This window comes from Chrysemys picta, chromosome 13 (genome assembly GCF_011386835.1).
Source record: "Chrysemys picta bellii isolate R12L10 chromosome 13, ASM1138683v2, whole genome shotgun sequence".
NCBI lineage: Eukaryota > Metazoa > Chordata > Testudines > Emydidae > Chrysemys > Chrysemys picta.
The window spans coordinates 52,231,404-52,255,684 of record NC_088803.1 but is presented as its reverse complement, the minus strand read 5'-3'; the positions used below and the strand labels follow the sequence as shown (position 1 = coordinate 52,255,684).

The 24,281-nt window shown below is 52.1% G+C and overlaps 1 protein-coding gene across 1 annotated transcript; it reads right to left on the bottom strand.

Annotated features, from left to right (window-relative positions):
* Window positions 1-1,077: 1,077 nt before the first annotated feature.
* On the bottom strand, window positions 1,078-24,281 carry LOC101952660 (signal-regulatory protein beta-1-like). Its single transcript, XM_065565238.1, has 10 exons — window positions 23,849-24,281; window positions 21,554-21,895; window positions 20,402-20,522; window positions 8,631-8,728; window positions 8,365-8,538; window positions 6,020-6,361; window positions 4,859-5,173; window positions 3,819-4,169; window positions 3,106-3,213; window positions 1,078-2,218 (listed from the first exon to the last, which is right to left on the bottom strand). Exons 1-9 carry the CDS (start codon window positions 24,102-24,104, stop codon window positions 3,110-3,112), a joined length of 2,103 nt encoding a protein of 700 aa, XP_065421310.1. The 5' UTR covers window positions 24,105-24,281; the 3' UTR covers window positions 1,078-2,218; window positions 3,106-3,109.

The window sequence follows — 24,281 nt, the reverse complement described above, 5'->3', positions numbered from 1 at the left end:
CTGTGACGCTGGCAAACCAGGAGCCAGCGGACAGGAGAGTAGCATGAATAGCGTGAAACGCTAGTCTCCCAAAGCAGCGCTTATGTCCTGCCTGACACAGCAGACCCATCGCTACCAAACGAAATACTATGGACCAGCAGATGGCAAAAGACTTTGTTGATTGCTGCAACCCAGGAAGAGGAGACACACAAGTGAATTCCTCCCATCAGCTGAGTTTGCAACTTGAAGCAGAAGAAGGGAAGGAATAAAAAGCCCAAACAAGGAGGAACTCTGTCTCTATGCTGCTTAGATTCTCAAGGACAAGGTTTTTCTGGCATATGCAAGAAATCCCCAGTGTTTAGCTTGGATTAGCCCTAAAGGACATACAGAGTTTGTTTATACATACACTTTTCTATTAGTTCTTGAAACTTAAGGTTGGAATTCATTTGCGTGTAGATGTGTTTATCTGCTTTAACCTTGTAAAGGACGCTCTTGTTTCCTTTTCCTATATAATAAATATTCAGATAGTTCATTATAGGACTGGCTACAAGTATTGTCTTTGGGGTGAGATCTAAAGTGCAATTGATCTGGGGTAAGTGACTGGTCCTTTGGGACTGGGAGTAACCGGAATATTGCTGGGATCTTTGCTGCAAGGGACCATCTATGGGAAGGAAAAGCGAACGTCCCTGGGTGGTGAGACAGACGGGAGTGCCCAAGGGGACTGTCTCTGACTCCATGTTAAGGCTGTTATGGAGCCTGAGGCGTTTGCAGGTGAAATCTAAGTACAGAACTCACAGCCAATCTGGGCTTTGTGCCAATCCGGCTTCCTCACCCTCTGCTCTGAGCTTGGTACCAGGCTCCTGAGCTGCTGTAGGACAGCTTGACAGGGGCCTTCTGATCCCAGCATCTTCCAAGATGTGGGACTTCAACCCAGCCCAACTCATGCGCTAGGAAGGCAGGAAATGCTCCCTGAAGGTCTCCTCTCCCTCTCCCTGCTGCCCCAACAGAGCCACAAAGAGACGCTGGATGTTTTCCTTGCCGTGGGATGGGCCGGCCGGCTCAGGGGCAGATCAGCCAAAGGACTCTGCACGTCTGGGGTGAGTTCAAGCATTGCCAAGGCGGTTTATTGTCGAACAGAAATTATTACACAACCATCTCCTGCCTCTTCAGAGCTGGGCAGAGACAGGAGGCTTCAGCCAGAGTCCAGAGTAGCAGAAAAGACACAACCCAGCACTACACATGGTCTGTGTCCCACCTCCCCGGTGTCCCAGCGCACAGACCAGCATGGGCACCTATGGGATCCGGCCCTGCCCACGGCCCTCAGGGACCCTCTCCAGGCCACTCCGGTGATTGGCCAGACCCAGCAGTAACAGCAGGGGTCTGTTTCTCTCCAATCAAGTCACAGGGTCAAATCCATAAAACGCCCAGCTCCTGCCAGCCCGGGGACCTGCCAGCCCAGGTCTGAGCATCAGGCCAACCCCACAGGACTCAGCGGAGCTGCTCCGGGGCCACCGGGTCTCACGGACACACAGCGTATTACACAGAAACAAATGGCGTTACACCCCCGTATTCCACATATCTAGTCCCTGAAGCGAAGGTCAGTGCAGACAGCGCAGAGGGATGGGCTGAAGAGGGCAGGGAGCCCAGTCAGGAGTCCTTCATGTGGCTCTTTCGTCAGCTGGCAGGAGTGAGTGGTGGGTACGTCCCATCAGAGATTCCTAAATTCGTAGGCCAGAAGGGACCGTTGTGCTCCTCTAATCTGACCTGCTCTAAAGCACAGGCCAGAGAACCTCCCCTGGATAATCTCTAGAGCAGATCCTTTAGAGAAACATCCCGTCTTGATTTTAAAATTGTCAATGATGGAGAATCCACCACAACTCTTGGTAAATTGTTCCAATGGTTAATTACTCTCACCATTAAAAGTTTAGGCCTCATTTCCATTCAGAATTTGTCTGGCTTCAACTTCCATTCATTGGATCGTGTGTCAGACCTTTATCTGCCAGACTGACGAGCCCATTATGAAATGTTCGTTCCCCACGTCATGTAGGTACTTATAGACTGTAACCAGGTCACCCCTTCACCTTCGCTCTGTCAAGCCTGGGCTCCATCTGATTGGCCAGCAGGGGTCACTGCAGCTCCACCATCTAGGGACTCGTTTCCTGCTCTGGGGGACAGAGGCTGCAGACAGAGAAGTTGGCAGGTGGCAACAGTGCGAGAAAACAGGGAAATAGACCAGGGGCTGCAAAAGGAAAGAATCCAACAGGTGAATGAGGAGAGTCAGTCTATGACCTGTCCCTTAGCATTAACCCGACCCAGGGAGGAGCCCCCCAGGGGCAAACTGCTCTAGTATGCTCCACGTCAGCCCCCATCACGCCCTGAGCTGGGGGTGTCGGGGAGCAGTCATCTCACGCTGTATGTTTAACCGAGGGGAGATTTACTCGGGGCTCTGACTCTCCTGGATTTCCAGTGACACTAGAAAGTGGAGGGACCCTCCAGGTCAGGGATCAGGACTGGGGCACGAGTATCAGGAAGCCCAGAGGAGGGCGATGCTGGAGTGGATTCAGGCTAGAACTGTTGTGTTCCCCGAGGGACGGTGCCACCAGCTCTGGGCTGAGGACCAGGCTGAGCAGGATGGAACGAGCTGGGGGTTTGTCTCTGTGGGGCACAGACACGGGGACCTGGGCAGCAATGCCAGGGGAGGCTGGATAACAGCAGTCACCGGGCTCTGGAACTAAGGAATCCGGTCCAGAGCCACTAATGGGTCGCTGGGACCCTCGTACAGCCCCGGCGCAGTAGAGGGTCAGGGACCCGGGAATGCCTGGCCCTCGGGCTGGAGTGGGACTCTTGTTCTGGGGGGTGAATTCCCTGGGGCAGAGATTCCAGAGCTCACAAGGGGCCCTGAACTGTGTCCCCGGGGGAACCTGCCCCAGCAGAACCCAGTCACTAGTGATCTGGGCTGGCATCAGACGGGGAGGGTCTGTATCCCATGAGCAGCCCCAGACACACCCAACCCCACAACACTGACTCCCTCTGAGACTTTAACGCTTCCTGCTCTGCTCCTGGGCTGCAGCATTACAATCCGTTCCCTCTGGCTCCCAGGGGAACTCACAGCAAATCTACATTTACCTGGTTACGCTTTGCTTCTCTGGAAGAGGAAGAGGAGGAAGGCGGCTGTCAGCACCTTCTCCAGGAAGAGCCCAATCCAGAGAGCGGGGCTGGAGAACAGACTCTGACCTGCTGTGTAAATGTATCAGATCAGCCAATGGACAGGAACCCCCTCCTCCCCGCCATTCCCCCCTCTCACCCGCAGACAAGAGAAGTGCCTGGCTCACATGCCCCTTTACCGGGCTCCGAGGAAACTGTCCTTCCATGGGGCTTGGCGAGTTCCTGTCTGTGAACAGCAGGTTGGCAAATGGCCCCTGCAGAGTTTGCCCAGCTCTGCCTGGCAGCTGTATCCACACGCTGCTGGCTGGCCCCAGGGCAGCCCAGACTCTACAGGGGAGACCTCGAGCTTTGCAGAGCAGGAGAATAAGGACTCAGGAGTGACCATGTTCAAGCCCCTCTCCAAGAGACAGTCACACCCTGCAGGGCTGCACAGAGCATCTTCCCTTGGCACAGAGTGCGGCCGAAGTGACATTTCCTGCCCCCAACCTGCCCCCTCCCGCTCCGCCCCCGGTCCCCAGGAGAGCAGAGCTGAGCGATAATCCTGGAATAAAAGAGTGGCTGTTACACTGAGGGGCTCCCCTGGCAGAGATGGGCTGAAATGGCCCCTGGGTTCCGCAGACCAGACCTGGCGTTTCCCAGCAGTACAGGGGGGGAGGGTTCGACTGCACATTTACCTGCAGTAGGTGAAGTGGGATCTTTACCTGGGTCAGCAGGAACCTGGGAGAGTCTCAGCATCGCGCTGGCACTGACGGGGGGCTGGGAATCGTGCACAGCCCGACAGGTGAACGCAGACTGCCTCCTCTGCTCGGTTGCTTTGACCTCCAGGGAGCTCTGGAGCGTGTACGTCCCGTCTGGATTCTGAGTCATGGGGGAGGGTTTTCCCAGATTCATCTCATTTCCGTTCTCCAGCCAGGTGAGACTCGCGTCCTTCGGGTAAAACCCCTCCGCGTAGCAGGTGAACGTCACAGACTCGTTCAGTGCGACGGGCGCCGCTGGGGCAGTGCCCACTCGCAGCCTGGGGGGAACTGAGAACAGATATCCTGCGCTCGGCATCTACAGAAATTCTCCTTTTCCTGCTGAGTTACAGGGGAATTCCTGGGGCTGGACAAACAGACCTTCCCACTGAGCCCACGTCCATCTACCCTGCCATGTATTTGGTCCTGCCATGCGGGCAGGGGACTGGACTCGATGACCTCTCGAGGCCCCTTCCAGTCCTAGAATCTATGAATCCCTGAGCATGTCCAGCTCTCACTGGAATCTCTTTCTCCAGGCCCTTCCCAGCTCGGGGGAGGCTCAGGGAAATTCTTTGAAAACAAACAGAATTACCAGAGGGGGAAAAAATGTTCCCCACGTCCCCACTTTCCCTTCCCTTCCTCTTTGGACAAAACGCACAGCGCGCTGGGTAACTTCAACTGGGGGGTGGGATCTTACCGGGGTTCAGACAAGGACAAACACCTTCCAACCCACACACCCTCCACACACACCCCGAACCCTCTGGGTCGGACCAGGGCTCTTCCTGGCCCAAGGGAAGGGTCTCTACGTGCCTGAGGATGAGAGACGGGCACAGGGCACAGACTGGACCCAAATCTGGATTTCAGTGTCTGACCCCCCACAAAATACCCACCCAAAAGAGACCCAAAGGGCGATGGGTCCGTCTCAGCCCCCCACCCCTAGTAGCGGAGCCCCCAGGGGTCAGCCCCGGCTGGGCTCCTACCTCGCAGGGCAGCGCTGAGGTTGTAACTCGCACGCAGGGGAGCCGGTAAGGTGCTGTGCTCTATCTGACAGGTGAGCTGGGAGCGGGCGTCTCCTGCGGTCAGGTTCACCCCCACGGTGCTGGACATGTTGTAGGAGACGCTCTCGTGTGCAGGGAGAACCCGGGGCTGGGGGGCTGGGAGTTTGGCCCCATTTTTGAGCCAGGTCACAGTGATGTTTCTGGGGGAAAATCCTCCTGACGTGCAGGTGAAAGTCACTGGGGAACCCGGCTCTGCCCTGCTGGGGGGGCCAGACACGGACGGGGCCGACGGTCTGGCTGCAGGGAGAAGCGTTTATCAGTCAGATCCCTCTGCGCCTGAGAGCCCAGCCCCCCGCCCACGGGACCCACCTCCCCACAGGGACAACCTGAGATCGGGGGAGTTCCAGCCCCTCTGCCCCTGAGCAAATGCAAAGTGGGGGGGCAAGACTAGGAGAGTCTTTGCTGGGGCTGGGGAAGTGTCATAGGAAAGGCAGAAAAACATCCCAGTAACCCCATGGCTGCAGCCGAGCTCTGTGCCCACAGCCGGAGCCCTACAGGGGATGGGGGCGGGGGGTCGAGTAGATTCACCCCAGGACCGGGTCTGGCCGCAGCTCAGTTCTGCCAAGGAAGCACAAACTCTCTGCAGCCGCCCCAGCCTGCCTGCTCCTCGCTCCCCGTCTCCATGGGGCTGCCCCGGGCACTGGGGGGAGGAGAAACCCCCTGGTTCTGGGAGCGATTCCCCCGCGGAGGTGAGTGTGAGGAGTCGCAGCCGGTTCTGCTGGAGGCTGCGAAGGGCGGCAGAGCCGGGTACCCCCCCCCCCCCCCCGCCAGCAGCTCTGGCAGCTCTTTCTGGAGGGGCCCAGTGAGAAGAATCAACCCAACACCTGACCCCCCCCCCCAATGCACCCACCCGGCCAGTCACCGCCCACTGCACCCCCGGGTGCACCTGGCACTTCGTTTTCCCTAAAACCCATAACCCCGCCCCCCCGGCAGGTGTAGGTCTCAACCCAGGTCCCACTTTGCTGCAGTGTCGGTGGGAAGCGCAGCTCCCCGGTCAGTGTCTGGGCCCAGCTGGGTTGTTCCCCGCCCTGGTCCCAGCCCCCGGTGGGGAGCGGCGTGGGGCTGGGGGGAGCTCGCACTCACCGCTCACAGACACGACGGTGCCATTGCCGGATCTGATCTCCTCATCGACTACCGACCCCTTCTCAAACTTCACACAGTGATAGATCCCGGCGTCCTCGGGGCGGGTGTCACTGATGCGGATGGTGAAGTCTGTGTCAGAGCCACTCACAGCCCGCGTCACCCGGGGGAATGATCCCACGTTTCCATAAACGAGCTGGCGGCCACTGCCCGAGTCCTTGAACCACTTCACGGGTCCCACTGGCTGGAGCCCAGTCACAGAGCAGGTCAGAGTGAGAGTCTCTCCCGGTGACACCCACACGGCGCCCTGGGGCTGCAGCAGCTGGAGCTCCTGGGCCCCGGCCCCTGGAAGGAGAGAACAGGCCGGGCTGGGGAAGCTGGTTGACAAGCCCCAGTCCCGCAGCAGCAGGGGGTTCAGTCCCACGCCCGGCACCGCTGTGTGGATCCTGCTCCCAGCCCTGACTGTCAGGGGGCTTATTCCTTCACCCTGTCACTTCCCTGGTCCTTCTCCCATGAACAGAGAGCACCAAGACACCAAGTCCAAACGCGCAAACAATTGTATGTTTATTGGGGTGAACTTCCAGCCAGCAGGATTCCAGTTTCCTTCTCAGTGTCCCCCTTCCCAGCTCTGACACCACAGAGCCGTCCCTGTTCCCATTCCCTGTTCCCATTCCCCCGTTAGCAAAACATGATTCCAATTCCCCACCCACATTCCCTGTTCCCATCCCCCCCTTACTTCCTGAGTGACTGCAGACTATATAGTAAAACTTGAGTTCTGCTTAGCTATCCCTTAGCCAATCATTTTACTGAAATTTAACTAACCAATCCTGACACATTGTAACATGGTTATTTAACCAATTATGTCCCACCACCTTAATTGGTTTACACCCAACAAAATTAATTATACAGCAGACAGAATCACAGAACCAGACAGAGACCATGCAAATAACCATACAAAACAATACAGAAGTGAGGATTTCACAACTACATCTATACAGACAGAAGGGTTTTCCAGCTGTGTCTATTGATAAGTGAGTTCTTGCCAGACAGGATGCTATCAAACTAAGTTTCCTTTTACATCTTCTAGGCTCTTCCCTTTCTCTGGAGGAGATGGGAATATCAGGACAGGATTGTATCCTAACAGCCCCATAGCACCTTATTTCCGTGTGACTAGTTTGGAATGTGAGGATGTGACCGTTCACTTCTGAAAGGCCTTACTTAGCCTAAGAACAGAGCCGCAGACTGTCACAGTACGAGAAGGCCCTTACACAGACAGACAGTGATTTTGATTCTCTCTTTTATACCTCTAGAACTAGCTAAGTGATAAGAATACACCTAAATTCTTAAAGTATAGGCCTTTACAGACAGGCCTGAATATCTATATCCTAACACTGCCTAGAGCCAGGCCCTGCCCAGGGAGGGGCTTTGGCTGCCTGGGGAGTAACTTTGTGTCGTTCCACAGCGACCCCTGCAGGCTGCCCCGGAGCCGCGTTTCCAGAGCTCCGCCCCGGCTCCCGAGAACAGGCAGGGCCCAGGGAGCTGTTGTGCTGAGCGTGAGCAGGGGAGCTGGGGCAGGGACAGAACTTCATGGGCATGAGCAGGGACAAGGGCCCTGAGCCCAGCTGCTGCGCTGCTCCAGCCACAGAGAAGGAGCTTCTGGGTGTGTCACTTACTGCCAATGAACGGAGGGTTATTTTGCCCCTGGATGGCACCACACAGACATGGCACCCAATGAAGTCTGAAAGCAACATGATTTAAAGGGATAAAAAGAAATATTTTTATCCCAGATCTAACTAACCTGTGGAATTCACTGCTGCAGGATATTGTTGAATCTAATTGCTCAGTAAGATTTCTACAAAAAGATCAGACACTTATTAAAAGGAGACCAGCCCCTGCAGTGACACCAGCTGGGATCAAGTTTTAAACACTGTTACCGGTTCTCACACTCCAGAGCATAAGCTGATCACAAGCTGGGGTCAAGAATATAAAATACACAAGAGTTTATTCCTCCCTTTAGAGCAGGAGTAGGCAACTAATGGAACGTGTACTGAACGTGGCGCGCGTGCTGATTTGCAGTGGCACTCAGACTGCCCGGGTCCTGGCCACCGGTCCCGGGGGCTCCGCATTTTAATTTAATTTTAAATGAAGCTTCTTAAACATTTTAAAAACCCTATTTACTTTACATACAACAATAGTTTAGTTAGATATTATAGACTTATAGAAAGAGACCTTCTAAAAACGTTAAATGTATGACTGGCACGTGAAACCTTCAATTAGAGTGACTAAATGAAGACTCGGCACAGCACTTCTGAAAGGTTGCCGACCCCTGGTCTATGTTCTACACTCACCAGGGATTTCCAGGAGAAGCAGTAGCACCAACCATGGAAGAGACAATCCAGACACAGGGGTCGACGGAGCCATTTTGTTGTCAGAGGGGCGACCTTTCAACACCGCAGCCTTTGCCAGCTCTCCGTTGTCCAAAGAGATACTAAGAAGTTTGAAGTTCAGGATCAGACCTTCCCCTAATGCAGAAGGAAGTGGATTGCGTTAGTTATATTTCCCTATTCCACCTCTCTGCAGACTCAACTGTTTTTTTCCCCACCATTAATTTTACTTCTCACAGCGAAGCGGCTGGTGACCCGTGTTCTCTCGTTAAGCCTCACGTAATCCAGCCCTTCGACTGCCATGATCTTCAGCACCAGGCTAACGCAGCTGGGGTATTGAAGGGTGGAGAGAGGGGCCCTGGCAGAGGGCTGCTCTTTGGGAAGGGAATTCCCTGACAGTGTTTAAATCTCCCTCCCAAACACCAAACCAGAGCATTTACCAGCCACTGCACGTTCAGAAACACTGTCCACAGAGACGTCTGAAAGCTGGGCCCGGAGGCCCCTGTTCTGGAGCTAGTCCCTGGCGGTGACTGCTACCAGAGAGGCTCCTTCAACACACGCCTCAGTGGGCGGACGGCACATGGCCACTCCCAGCACCTGATCTGTTAATTAGAGATGGGCTGGGCAGGGAGAGGGTGGGTCTGGATTAGGTCTAGGCTGGAGTTTGGCTTTGGGTGTTAATTCGGATCTAGTTTGGCTAAGATCTGTGCTAAAAGCACTGGACTGGGATCCAGGAGATGTTCAATTATCTGTGACCCTGGGGAAGTCGCTGAGTCCTTCAGGGCCCCCGTTCCCATCTTGAAATTGTCCTTTTTCTCACTTGGATAGTTAGTGGGTAAATTATTTAGGGCAGGGAATTGTCTCCTACACTGTGTTTGTACAGCACCTAGCACCATGGGGCCTAGATCTCAGCACTGTGCTCAAGACTGTAAAAATAATCCTGATGATAATAAATAAATGGAGGCAGGTATTAAACCATGTCCCCCTTCAAATATTTCCATGGGTTAGGATTTGAGAGTCTGTTTTTGTTTTTGTCCCATTTCTAGTCTGAAGCTTCATCAACCTCTGCGCCATTGTGTTTTCACCTGTGCTTCAGGCCTCCGGTTTGCACAGGTCCTGGTTCTGAGCTAAAAGCACTGGACTGGGATCCAGGAGAGGTTCAATTATCTGTGACCCCGGGGAAGTCGCTGAGTCCTTCAGGGCCCCCGTTCCCATCTTGAAATTGCCTTTGTCTGACTTGGCTAGTTAGCTGGTGTCAGGGCTGATTCCCCACTTTGCACTTCGAGTGCAGAAGGTGGGGTCCACAAGGATTCTAAAAATTAATACTGGTCACTTCAGGCTGGTATTAAACTCCCAAGGTTACAGCTTCTCTCTGCCCTTGGATGGGTAGATGCTGCCCCCACTGAAATGCAAAAAAAACCCTTTTGAGAACCCAGGAAGGCGCACTTGGGAATTCCTTCCTGGGGGGTACCCTCAAGCCCTTTCACCCCCCCTCCAGGGAACAGCTGAGAATGAAAAACAAAGGAAATCAGCTGTTGCCACCAGCTAGTTAAAAAAGCATGTGCACAAACCTCTTAGGGACAGAAAAATCCAGTCCTGGTCTTTCAAAAGGTCAATGTTATTAAAAACAAAAAGAAAAAATACATCTGGAACTTAGGCTTTTGCTGGATCTTTAGCTTGTGGTTCAGCTCGAAGGTTACAAGCAAAACAAAAGCCCCTGGGGTTAGCACAGAGCAATCCACAAACCAATAAGAAATAAAAGAAATAACCCAGATCAAGTCTTCCGACATTTTCCCTGCCTTATTTACATGTCTGGGGTTTCAGATAAGTAATCTCTAGGTCTGATCTGATGATTTTCATACCTGGCTTTTAGCGTCTCACAGCATAAGTGCTGCCCTGTTCTGCTCTTCCCTGGAAAACCACAACACACAGACAAAGGGAAGTTGGTTCCCAATTTTAAAAAGTTCTAGACTTCCCATTGGCTCTTTTGGTCAGGTGCCCACTCCCTTCTTTTTAACCTTTGCTTTACCTGTAAAAGGTTAAAGAAAAGCCCAAATAAACGAACAGCTACTAACAGGGATTTTATAGCTAACTGGCTGGCTGGGTGTCCGTAAAAGGGAGTTACCCCCCTCCTTCATTTATGACAGATGGGAAATTATTTAGGGCAGGTAAGTGTCTCTTACACTGTGTTTGTACAGCACTTAGCACCATGGGGCTAGATCTCGGCGGTGTGTGATGATAATTAATAAATAAATGGAGGCCGGCACTAAACCATGTCCCCCTCAAATATTTCCATGGGTTAGGATTTGAGAGTCTGTTTTTGGTTTTGTCCCATTTCTAAACTTAAAGCTCCATCATCCTCTGCTCCATTGTGTTTTCACTCTGTGTCAGTTTGTGGAGAACTCGATCTCTCCCAAATGAAATCACAGGGAGCAGGGCGGGCACCCAAACTGAATTATACACGTCTTCCTTGTTTTCTGCTGTGATGTCTTTCCCTTTGCCAGCTGAATCCTCTGACCACAAACCTACAGCAGCACCAAGGGATCTCTGTGCGTCTGGCGTCCTGTTTGCATCTGTCCTGGTTCTGAGCGACTTGATCAATGACGTCTGCCATGAAGCATTCCAGTGAGTACCCAGCAGCCAGGTGATGGGCTCTTTGGATGCAGTTCAGCGGGTTTAATGACTGGACAATGAAATCAGACAAGGGACGATGTCTGTGTTTCGGGGGGTACATGGGGTAACATCCCCCTCCCATTTCTACCACGGTTTATATCTGCTGGGGACCCCTGACCCCTCCCCAGGGCACAGGCTGGGGGCTGGCTGCTGTAGGAGACTCGCCGCCAACTTCTCCCCTTCTCACACAGTCCTTGGCTCAGCAAAACCACCCCAGAGCTTCCCCTGGGCAGGCAGGACACTGGGCAGTGGGGCGCCAGGCTCCCTTGTCATGCTGCAGAGAGACGGCGCCTGCACCTGCTCTGGGCAGTGTCCACAGCGCCTCTCCCCGGCTCACACCCCTGCACATCTGGCTCCTGCCCTCTCCCCCCAGTGCACAGCTGGCTAGAGACCTCAGTGCTCAGCATCTCTCCCCTGCACAGCTGGTTCCTGCCCCAGTTCTCAATACCCAGTGTCTGACTGTCCCCCACCCTCCCCTGAACAGCTGTCTCTTCTCCTTCCCCCTATATGTGCCCAGCTCATATCTCCCTGGGCACACAGCTGCCCCTTGCCCCAGCTGCCTGCAGGCTCAGGGCAGGTCCCTCACAGCTAGAGCCTCTCCCCACCCTCCTGCAGGCAGCTGGCTCCAGGCGTTTACTGCCAGCACCCACAGCGCCTGCCCCCGTTCCCTCGTAACACAGCTGGTGCTGGGATCTCTGCTCTCGCCTGCCCACCCCAGACAGCCATTCACCTACAGCAGCTCTCTGCCTCCTTCACTTGTCTGCCCCAGGCCCTGCCTTCCTGCCCTGCCCAGAGCTCCCCTTGGCACCAGCTGCACCAGCCTTTCCCTTGGGTCCTGAAGCCTGACAGGTCTCGTGCTGCCAACCAGGCACTGTCCAAGCTGGCCGTCCCCGTCGGCTGGAAGCTCCGGAGCAGCTCTCTGCTGGAACAGTCTCCAGCTGCTATTCCAGAGCATCCGACGACATATCCAGAGTCGCTCTAGATCCAAACTCCTTTGTCTCCCAAGTGCCAGCCCTGAGCCCCGCTGCAGGACACCAGAACCTTTAAATTGTGCCCCCCACTATCCACACTCACCTCACCTCTGCCTCCCCCTCTCTACGGGCAGCTCCCCGGTTCTGCCCCTGCATGGTGCTCAGCTCCCAACTGCTTGTGCCACAGCCACTGGCACCTGCTGATTTCATACTCCCCCTGGTAGGGGCCAGGGAGGCAGATCTGGCTCTTGAATGGCACTTTTGTTTTCAGGGCAAGAAATGAAAAAGGCTGATGGGAAAACAGCTCCAGGAAAGGGACTCTCCAAAAGGAGGTTAAATAGGACAGAGCAGGGTGGAGGGAGGGGAGCGGTTAAACCCGCAAACTGCAGAGGGGCCAGATAAACCCTGGGCTGCTACAAAAAAGCTCCAGATGTTCTGGATACAAAATCAAAACGCACCTAGTGCAGGGTGGGGGCTTTGTAACTAACACACGAAATGACAAACAGCGATAACAGAGGAGATGCGACGTCCCTTTTCAATGACAAACACTGCACTCAGGGGGAGGTGCTGCACGGGGGCTGTGACGCTGGCAAACCAGGAGCCAGCGGACAGGAGAGTAGCATGAATAGCGTGAAACGCTAGTCTCCCAAAGCAGCGCTTATGTCCTGCCTGACACAGCAGACCCATCGCTACCAAACGAAATACTATGGACCAGCAGATGGCAAAAGACTTTGTTGATTGCTGCAACCCAGGAAGAGGAGACACACAAGTGAATTCTCCCAGCAGCTGAGTTTGCAACTTGAAGCAGAAGAAGGGAAGGAATAAAAAGCCCTAACAAGGAGGAACTCTGTCTCTATGCTGCTTAGATTCTCAAGGACAAGGTTTTTCAGGCATACGCAAGAAATCCCCAGTGTTTAGCCTGGGTTAGCCCTAAAGGACATATACAGTTTGTTTATACATAAAGGTTTCTATTAGTTCTTGGAAGTCATTTGTGTGTAGATGTGTTTATCTGCTTTAACCTTGTAAAGAACTCATTATAGGACTGGCTACAAGTATTGTCTTTGGGGTGAGATCTAAAGTGCGATTGACCTGGGGTAAGTGACTGGTCCTTTGGGACTGGGAGTAACCGGAATATTGCTGGGATCTTTGGTGCAAGGGACCATCTATGGGAAGGAAAAGCGAACGTCCCTGGGTGGTGAGACAGACGGGAGTGCCCAAGGGGACTGTCTCTGACTCCATGTTAAGGCTGTTATGGAGCCTGAGGCGTTTGCAGGTGAAATCTAAGTACAGAACTCACAGCCAATCTGGGCTTTGTGCCAATCCGGCTTCCTCACCCTCTGCCCTGAGCTTGGCACCAGGCTCCTGAGCTGCTGTAGGACAGCGTGACAGGGGCCTTCTGATCCCAGCATCTTCCAAGATGTGGGACTTCAACCCAGCCCAACTCATGCGCTAGGAAGCCAGGAAATGCTCCCTGAAGGTCTCCTCTCTCTCTCCCTGCTGCCCCAACAGAGCCACAAAGAGACGCTGGATGTTTTCCTTGCCGTGGGACGGGCCGGCCGGCTCAGGGGCAGATCAGCCAAAGGACTCTGCACGTCTGGGGTGAGTTCAAGCATTGCCAGGGCGGTTTATTGTCGAACAGAAATTATTACACAACCATCTCCTGCCTCTTCAGAGCTGGGCAGAGGCAGGAGACTTCAGCCAGAGTCCAGAGTAGCAGAAAAGACACAACCCATCACTGCACATGGTCTGTGTCCCACCTCCCCGGTGTCCCAGCGCACAGACCAGCATGGGCACCTATGGGATCCGGCCCTGCCCACGGCCCTCAGGGACCCTCTCCAGGCCACTCCGGTGATTGGCCAGACCCAGCAGTAACAGCAGGGGTCTATTTCTCTCCAATCAAGTCACAGGGTCACATCTGCAAAACGCCCAGCTCCTGCCAGCCCAGGGAGCAAGAGTCTGAGCCTCAGGCCAAACCTGCAGGATTCAGGGGGCTGCTTCGAGGCCACTGGGTCTCACGGACACACTGTACATGAACGAATGGCGTTACACCCCCGTATTCCACATATCTGCTCCCTGAAGCAAAGGTCAGTGCAGACAGAGCAGAGGGATGGGCTGAAGGGAGCAGGGAGCCCGGTCAGGAGTCCTTCATGTGGCTCTTTCATCAGCAGGCAGGATTGAGTGGTGGGTACGTCCCATCAGAGATTCCTAAATTCCCAGGCCAGAAGGGACCGTTGTGCTCCTCTAGTCTGACCTGCTCTAAAGCACAGGCCAGAGAACCTCCCCTGGATAATCCCTAGAGCAGATCCTTCAGAGAAACATCCCGTCTTGATTTTAAAATTGCAATGATGGAGAATCCATCGGTTTCAGAGTAGCAGCCGTGTTAGTCTGTATCCGCAAAAAGAAGAACAGGAGTACTTGTGGCACTTTAGAGACTAACAAATTTATTAGAGCATAAGCTTTCGTGGACTACAATTTTGTCCTCACCCACAACTATTTCACATTTGGGGACAATATATACCTTCAAGTCAGCGGCACTGCTATGGGTACCTGCATGGCCTCACAATATGCCAACATTTTTATGGCTGACTTAGAACAACGCTTCCTTAGCTCTCGTCCCCTAACGCCCCTACTCTACTTGCGCTACATTGATGACATCTTCATCATCTGGACCCATGGAAAAGAAGCCCTTGAGGAATTTCACCATGATTTCAATAATTTCCATCCCACCATCAACCTCAGCCTAGATCAATCCACACAAGCGGTCCATTTCCTGGACACTACTGTGCTAATAAGCGATGGTCACATAAATACCACCCTATACCGGAAACCTACTGACCGCTACACTTACCTACATGCCTCCAGCTTCCATCCAAGACACACCACACGATCCATTGTCTACAGCCAAGCTCTAAGATATAACCGCATTTGCTCCAATCCCTCGGATAGAGACAAGCACCTACAAGATCTCTATCAAGCATTCTTAAAACTACAATACCCACCTGCTGAAGTGAAAAAACAGATTGACAGAGCCAGACGAGTACCCAGAAGTCACCTCCTACAAGACAGGCCCAACAAAGAAAATAACAGAACACCACTAGCTGTCACCTTCAGCCCCCAACTAAAACCTCTCCAGCGCATCATCAGAGATCTACAACCTATCCTGAAAGATGATCCTTTACTCTCACAGATCTTGGGAGACAGACCTGTCCTCGCTTACAGACAACCCCCCAACCTAAAGCAAATACTCACCAGCAACCACACATCACTGAACAAAACCACTAACCCAGGAACCTATCCTTGTAACAAACCCCGATGCCAACTCTGTCCACATATCTATTCAAGTGACATCATCATAGGGCCTAATCACATCAGCCATACCATCAGGGGCTCGTTCACCTGCACATCTACCAATGTGATATATGCCATCATGTGCCAGCAATGCCCCTCTGCCATGTACATTGGCCAAACCGGACAGTCTCTACGAAAAAGAATTAATAGACACAAATCTGACATCAGGAATCATAATACTCAAAAACCAGTGGGAGAACACTTTAACCTGTCTGGTCATTCAGTGACAGACCTGCGGGTGGCTATATTACAACAGAAAAACTTCAAAAACAGACTCCAACGAGAGACTGCTGAGCTAGAATTGATATGCAAACTAGACACAATCAACTCCGGTTTGAATAAGGACTGGGAATGGCTGAGCCATTACAAACATTGATTCTATCTCCCCTTCTAAGTATGCTCACACTTCTTATCAAACTGTCTGTACTGGGCTATCTTGATTATCACTTCAAAAGTTTTTTTTTTTTTTTTTTTCCCCTCTTAATTAATTGGCCTCTCAGAGTTGGTAAGACAACTCCCACCTGTTTATGCTCTCTGTATGTGTGTATATATATCTCCTCAATATATGTTCCATTCTATATGCATCCGAAGAAGTGGGCTGTAGTCCACGAAAGCTTATGCTCTAATAAATTTGTTAGTCTCTAAGGTGCCACAAGTACTCCTGTTCTTCTTTTTGGAGAATCCATCACAACTCTTGGTAAATTGTTCCAATGGTTAATTACTCTCACCATTAAAAATTTAGGCCTCATTTCCAGTCAGAATTTGTCTGACTTCAACCAGGTCACCCCTTCATCTTCGCTTTGTCAAGCCTGGGCTCCATCTGATTGGCCAGCAGGGGTCACTGCAGCTCCACCATCTAGGGCACATGTGTCAAACTCAAGGCCCGCGGGCCACATCCGGCCCGCCATACAATTATATCCGGCCCGCGAAATCGTTTTATATATCTGTTTTTAATGGCCCTGTGATATGACGCCCCAATAACACACACTACAAATCCCATGATGCAGTGCAATTGCCGCCAACGGCAAGCCGCGGTTCAAGTTCGCGGTCTGTTGATGTATACAACGCTAATATCAAATCAAAGCTAGACCCCAACAATGGCCAAGAGAAAAATTGATTCTGAAAACCGAGGCTTTCAAAGCCGGTGGGAGAATGAGTATATGTTTACTGAAATTGCAGGTAAACCAGTGTGTCTCCTTTGCGGGAGTAATATCGCTGTAATGAAGGAGTATAACCTAAGACGGCACTACGAGACGAAACATGAGAACAAATTCAAAAACCTGAGCGCAGGACAGAAGCTACAAAAGGTAGAGGAGTTGAAGAAGAATTTGACATCCCAGCAGACGTTTTTCACCAAAGCAAAATCACAAAGTGAAGCTGCTGTGAAAGCAAGTTTCATTGTGGCCGAAGAGATCGCCAAATCAGGACGGCCGTTTACCGAGGGGGAATTCGTAAAGAATTGTATGATGAAAGTGTGCGACGTCCTTTGTCCAGATAAAACGCGAGCGTTTGCAAATGTAAGCCTCAGCAGAAACACTGTTGCTAATCGGGTTTGTGAGATGGCGACTGATTTGAAAACACAGTTGATTGAAAGAGCAAAAGATTTTGTTGCATACTCCCTTGCCGTGGATGAAACTACTGACGCGACTGACACTGCACAGCTGGCGATATTTATCCGTGGTGTGGATTCCAATTTGTGCGTAACAGAGGAAATACTGGACATTAAATCGATGCACGGGACAACGAAAGGAGAAGACATCTTTGGAAATGTATTTCAAAGTGTAACCGACATGAAACTGCCGTGGGAAAAACTCGTTGGACTTACAACAGATGGCGCACCTGCTATGTGTGGTGAAAAAAATGGACTGGTGGGAAGGATGCGCTCAAAGATGCGGGAGGAGAACTGTGCCGGTGAGTTGACAGTGTATCACTGCATCATACACCAGGAATCGCTGAGTGCTAAAGTCCTAAAAATGGATCATGTGATGAACACTGTAACACAAACCGTCAACTTTATCAGAGCCCACGGTTTAAATCACCGCCAATTCCAGTCTTTTCTGCGGGAAATAGATAGCGAGTTTGTCGATATGCCATATCATACGGAGGTCCGGTGGCTAAGTCGGGGAAAAGTTCTCAAAAGACACTTTGAGCTGCGAGAGGAAATCTGCCAGTTCATGGACAGTAAGGGGAAAGACTGCACAGTTCTGCGGGATGAAAAGTGGAAATGTGAGTTGGCGTTCCTGGCTGACATAACGTCGCATCTTAGCGCTTTAAACCTTCAACTCCAGGGACGGGAGCACATAATAACCGATATGCATGATGCAGTGAAGGCATTTCAAGTGAAGCTGCGCTTATGGGAGACACAAATGCACCAATGCAACTTGTCTCACTTTCCCTGTTGCCAAGTAATACGGAACCAAGAAAGTGCCACAGTTTTCCCAAATGCCACCTTTGCTGAAAAACTCAGCGCGCTGCGCACTGAGTTCGCACGGCGCTTCAGTGACTTTGAGGCACAGAAAAGTAACTTCGAGCTGCTTCGCAACCCATTTGCAGTCGATGTGGAAACCGCACCTGTAGAAATGCAGATGGAGCTGATAGAACTGCAATGTAACGGGACACTGAAGGCAAAGTACGACACTGCGGGGCCAGCACAGTTCACTCGCTTCATTCCTGAAGCGATGCCGCAGCTCCGCCAACATGCGGCTCGAATCCTGTCCATGTTTGGCAGCACATATCTGTGCGAGCAGCTGTTCTCTGTGATGAAAATTAACAAAACGTCACACAGGAGTCGCCTCACTGATGAACACCTGCAATCGATCCTGAGAATCTTCACAACACAGAACCTAACCCCAAACATAAACGAACTTGTTGCAAAGAAAAGACTCCAAGTATCAGGCTCTGACTAAATAGGACAAGAAAATGGAATGTTATGATTTGTTATGATTATACTTTTGCTTTAAATTCAATTTTTTATTTATATTTTCAGATTTTTTAATATTCCAGCATGTACAGATTTTGAATGTATTGTATTGACAGGATATTTTTTTATGAAGAGCAAAATATTTTAAGTTGAAATGTATTTATTTTGGAATGATATCCTGTATTTTGGTTCATATTAATGGTTAAAAAACATAAATATTTAGTCTGTTAAATAAATGGTTATACTGTTCGGCCCGCGAGTTTTGAGTTTTGGCCCCCTGTGCAATTGAGTTTGACACCCCTGATCTAGGGACTTGTTTCCTGCACTGGGGGACAGAGGCTGCAGACAGAGAAGTTGGCAGGTGGCGACAGTGCGAGAAATCTGGGAAATAGACCAGGGGCTGCAAAAGGAAAGAATCCAACAGGTGAATGAGGAGAGTCAGTCAATGACCTGTCCCTTAGCATTAACCCGGCCCAGGGAGGAGCCCCCCAGGGGCAAACTGCTCTAGTACGCTCCATGTCAGCCCCCACCACGCCCTGAGCTGGGGGTGTCGGGGAGCAGTCATCTCACGCTGTACGTTTAACCGAGAGGAGATTTACTGGGGGCTCTGACTCTCCTGGATTTCCAGTGACCCTAGAAAGGGGAGGGACCCTCCAGGTCAGGGATCAGGGCTGGGGTATGAGTATCAGGAAGCCTAGAGGAGGGCGATGCTGGAGTGGATTCAAGCTAGAACTGTTGTGTTCCCCGAGGGACGGTGCCACCAGCTCTGGGCTGAGGACCAGGCTGAGCAGGATGGAACGAGCTGCGGGTTTGTCTCTGTGGGGCACAGACACGGGGACCTGGGCAGCAATGCCAGGGGAGGCTGGTTAAGGGTCGCTGGGACCCTCGTACAGCCCCGGCGCAGGAGAGGGTCAGGGACCCAGGAATGCCTGGCCCTCGGGCTGGAGTGGGACTCTTGTTCTGGGGGGTGAATCCCCTGGGGCAGAGATTCCAGAGCTCACCAGGGGCCCTGGACTGTGTCCCCGGGGGAACCTGCCCCAGCAAACCCGGGAAGCATTTTCCAAATGGAGGGAGCATGTGGGGAGCAGGCTGCGGGTGAGGAGCACAGGGGCTGAATGTGACTATGGCTCTTTGTTTTCAGTTTTTATTGACTTTTACTGAAAAATTCTTTGTTTTACAGAAGCTACTGTTGGGTTTTTACTGATTATCATCAAACTTTGGGCCACTCAAAGACAGGAAAATACAGATTGTGTTAAGAATATCCAATTCAGTACATTATATAGATGTGTTTATGGTAATAATAAGTTAGTATAAGTGTAAATGTGTAAGGAAGTTCGGCTCTGTAGTGAAAGATACAAACACACACACGTATGCGTGTGCACCTGTGTCCATATTGTTAATGAGAGAGACAAGGCAGGTGAGGGACCATCCACCAACAGAAGTTGGTCCAATACAAGACATTACTTCCCCCACCTTGTCTCTCTAATATCCTGGGACCAACACAGCTACCAGAACCCTGCCAACATACCGTTAATCATCCTGCCATCTGGGAGGTCCAGACAGTGCTGGTTTTTTATTCTTGTAATAAACACCGATAAATTTCTGGCAAATTGTAAACAAAATAAACACTGAGAACGAAGGGCCTTGAATGTGCCCGAGGTGCAGCCGGCAGTGGAAGGCCTGGCCAGGCCTGCCAGCTTTCCATGTAGTTCACCCCAAGCCAGCAGGACCCACTCTATGGGGCAGAGCAATTCATCCGCCACTTGTACCCAATCCTTGGGGTCTCTGATGCCTGAGTGCCCAGGGAGATGGTCACTTGGTGATGTGGCCAGTTAGTGTCTCTAGGAACTGGGCTGGGACCATCAGAAAACCACCAGGTCACTAGTGATCTGAGCTGGACCTGAACTGGGAGGGTCTGGATCCTATGAGCAGCCCCAGAGACACCCAACCCCACAACACTGACTCCCTGTGAGACTTTAACCCTTCCTGCTCTGCTCCTGGGCTGCAGCATGAAATGCGGTTCCTTCTGGCCCCTTTTCTCTGGGAGCTCTGCCCAGTGTTAATCACAGAAAAGCAGCAGTTACCTGGTTACGCTTTGCTTCTCAGGAAGAGGAAGAGGAGGAAGGCGGCTGTCAGCACCTTCTCCAGGAAGAGCCCGATCCAGAGAGCGGGGCTGGAGAACAGCCCAGACCCTGTAGTGGAGATTTGACCTGCAGTGTAAATGCATCAGCTCAGCAAATGGACAGGAAGTCAGTGGCGAGTTTGCGTTAGTTCCTGTGAGCACATCCCAGTGCCTGCCCCACCCCACCCCACCCCACACAGAGACACACACACACACATCCCCAGTAGGGTGACCAGATGTCCTGATTTTATAGGGACAGTCCTGATTTTTGGGTCTTTTTCTTATATAGGCTCCTATTACCCCCCACCCCCGTCCCGATTTTTCACATTTGCTGTTTGGTCACCCTAATCCCCAGACATCCCCTTGGCACGGCTCAGAGGACACTGCACGTCACCACGGCTCAGCACGTCGCTTGCAGGTCTCACAGGTGAACAGCAGTGCGCCAGCTCAACCCAGCAGGGCCTGCCCAGCTCTGCCTGGCAACTGTCTCCACCAAAAGCGTCTGGCTGGCCCCAGACCAGGCCCACAGGTGCTGGAAGTAGGGGTGCTGGGGATGCTGCCGCACCCCCTGGCTTGAAGTAGTTTCCATTATAGCCGGGGTTTCATAGAATCATAGAATATCAGGCTTGGAAGGGACCTCAGGAGGTCATCTAGTCCAACCCCCAATTTGCAATTTGGTTCAAAGGCTCTCAGCACCCCCGCTGTAAAAATTGTTCCAGCCCCCCTGGCCAGGCCAGCCCTGAATGGCAAGTGGAGTCCTTGGGTTTAGGAAGTCTCAAGCAGCAGCTTCACCCCAACACCTGACCCCCCCACCCCCAGTACACCCACCCGGCCAGTCTCCCTCACTGCACACGCTGGTGCACTTGGCACTTCGTTTTCGTTGGGGGGCAGCGATCCCTGGGGCTAGAACAGACATCTCTCCCTCTTCTCCCCCCATCTCCCTAATCCCCCCCCCCCCCCCTTCCGCAGGTGCTGGTCTCAACTCAGGTCCCACTTTGCTGCAGTCTCGGTGGGAAGCGCAGCTCCCCGGTCAGTGTCTGGGCCGAGCTGGGTTGTTCCCCGCCCTGGTCCCAGCCCCCGGTGGGGAGGGGCGTGGGGCTGGGGGGAGCTCGCACTCACCGCTCACAGACACGACGGTGCCAGCGCCGGATCTGAACTCCTCATAGGCTCCCGACCACCTCTCAAACTTCACACAGCGATAGATCCCGGCGTCCTCGGGGCGGGTGTCACTGATGTGGATGGTGAAGTCTGTGTCAGAGCCACTCACAGCCCGCGTCACCCGGGGGAATGATCCCACCTGTGCATAAACGAGCTGGCGGCCACTGCCCGAGCCCTTGAACCACTTCACGGGTCCTACTGGAGCGAACCCAGTCAGAGAGCAGATCAGTGTGAGAGTCTCTCCCGCTGACACCGACACGGCGCCCTGGGGCTGCAGCAACTGGAACTCCTGGGCCCCGGCCCCTGGAAGGAGAGAACAGGCCGGGCTGGGGGAGGCTGGTTGACAAGCCCCAGTCCCGCAGCAGCAGGGGGTTCAGTCACATGCCCGGCACCGGTGTGTGGATCCTGCTCCCAGCCCTGCCTGTCAGGGGGCTTATTCCTTCACCCGCTCACTTCCCTGGTCCTTCTCGCATGAACAGAGAGCAACAAATACCCGAAGTGCAAAGGCACAAACAATTCGATGTTTATTGGGGTGAACTTCCAGCCAGCAGGATTCCAGTTTCCTTCCTCAGTGTCCCCCTTCCCAGCTCTGACACCACAGAGCCGTCCCTGTTCCCATTCCCTGTTCCCATCCACCCCTTACTTCCTGATTGACTGCAGACTTGACTGTAAAACTTGAGTTCTGCTTAGCTATCCCTTAATCAATCATTTTACTGAAATTTAACTAACCAATCCTGACACAGTGTAACATGGTTATTTAACCAATTATATCCCACCACCTTAATTGGTTTACACCCAACAAAATTAATTATACAGCAGACAGAAACAATCACAGAACCAGGCAGAGACCATGCAAATAAACATACAAAACAATACAGAAGTGAGGATTTCACAACTACATCTCTACAGACAGAAGGGTTTTCCAGCTGTGTCTATTGATAAGTGAGTTCTTACCAGACAGGATGCTATAAAACTATGTGTCCTTTTACCTCTTCTAGGCTCTTCCCTTTCTCTGGAGGTGATGGGAATATCAGGACAGGATTGTATTCTAACAGCCCCATAGCACCTTATTTCAGTGTGACTGGTTTGGAATGTGAGGATGTGACCGTTCACTTCTCAAAGGCCTTACTTAGCCTAAGAACAGAGCCGCAGACTGTCACAGTACGACAAGGCCCTTACACAGACAGACAGTGATTTTGATTCTTTCTTTCACAGCTCTAGAACTAGCTAAGTGATAAGAATACACCTAAATTCTTAAAGTATAGGCCTTTACAGACAGGCCTGAATATCTATATCCTAACACTGCCTAGAGCCGGGCCCTGCCCGGGGAGGGGTGTTGTCTGCCTGGGAGGTAACTTTGTGTTGTTCCGCAGCGACCCCTGCAGGCTGCCCTGGAGCCGCGTTTCCAGAGCTCCGCCCCGGCTCCCGGGAGCAGGCAGGGACCAGGGAGCTGTTGTGCTGAGCGTGAGCAGGGGAGCCGGGGCAAGGACAGAATCTCATGGGCACCAGCAGGGACAAGGGACCTGAGCTCAGCTGCTGCGCTGCTCCAGCCACAGAGAAGGAGCTTCTGGGTGTGTCACTTACTGCCAATGAACAGAGGGTTATTTTGCCCCTGGATGGCCCCACACAGACATGGCACGCGATGGAATCTGAAAGCAACACGATTTAAAGGGATAAAAAGAAATATTTTTAACCCAGATCTAACTAACCTGTGGAATTCAATGCTGCAGGATATTGTTGAATCTAATTGCTCAGTAAGATTTCAGAAAGATCAGACGTTTATAAAAAGAAGATCAGCCCCTGCAGTGACACGAGCTGGGATCAAGTTTTAAACACTGTTACCGGTTCTCACACTCCAGAGCATAAGCTGATCACAAGCTGGGGTCAAGAATATAAAATACACAAGGGTTTATTCCTCCCTTTAGAGCAGGGGTAGGCAACCTATGGCATGCGTGCCGAAGGCGGCACACGAGCTGATTTTCAGTGGCACTCACACTGCCCGGGTCCTGGCCACCGGTCCAGGGGGCTCCGCATTTTAATTTAATTCTAAATGAAGCTTCTTAAACATTTTAAAAACCCTATTTACTTTACATACAACAATAGTTTAGTTCTATATTATAGACTTATAGAAAGAGACCTTCTAAAAACAATAAATGTCTGACTGGCACGCGAAACCTTAAATTAGAGTGACTAAATGAAGACTCGGCACAGCACTTCTGAAAGGTTGCCGACCCCTGGTCTATGTTCTACACTCACCAGGGATTTCCAGGAGAAGCAGCAGCACCAGGCATGGAAGAGACAATCCAGACACAGGGGTCAACGGAGCCATTTTGTTGTCAGAGGGGCGACCTTTCAACACCACAGCCTTTGCCAGCTCTCCGTTGTCCAAAAAGATACTGAGAAGTTTGAGGTTCAGGATCAGACCTTCCCCTAATGCAGAAGGAAGTGGATTGCTGAAGTTACATTTCCCTATTCCACCTCTCTGCAGACTCAACTGTTTTTTCCCCACCATTAATTTTACTTCTCACAGCGAAGCGGCTGGTGACCCGTGTTCTCTTGTGAAGCCTCACGTAATCCAGCCCTTCGACTGCCATGATCTTCAGCACCCAGGCTAACGCTGCTGGGGTATTGAAGGTTGGAGAGAGGGGCCCTGGCAGAGGGCTGCTCTTTGGGAAGGGAATTCCCTGAC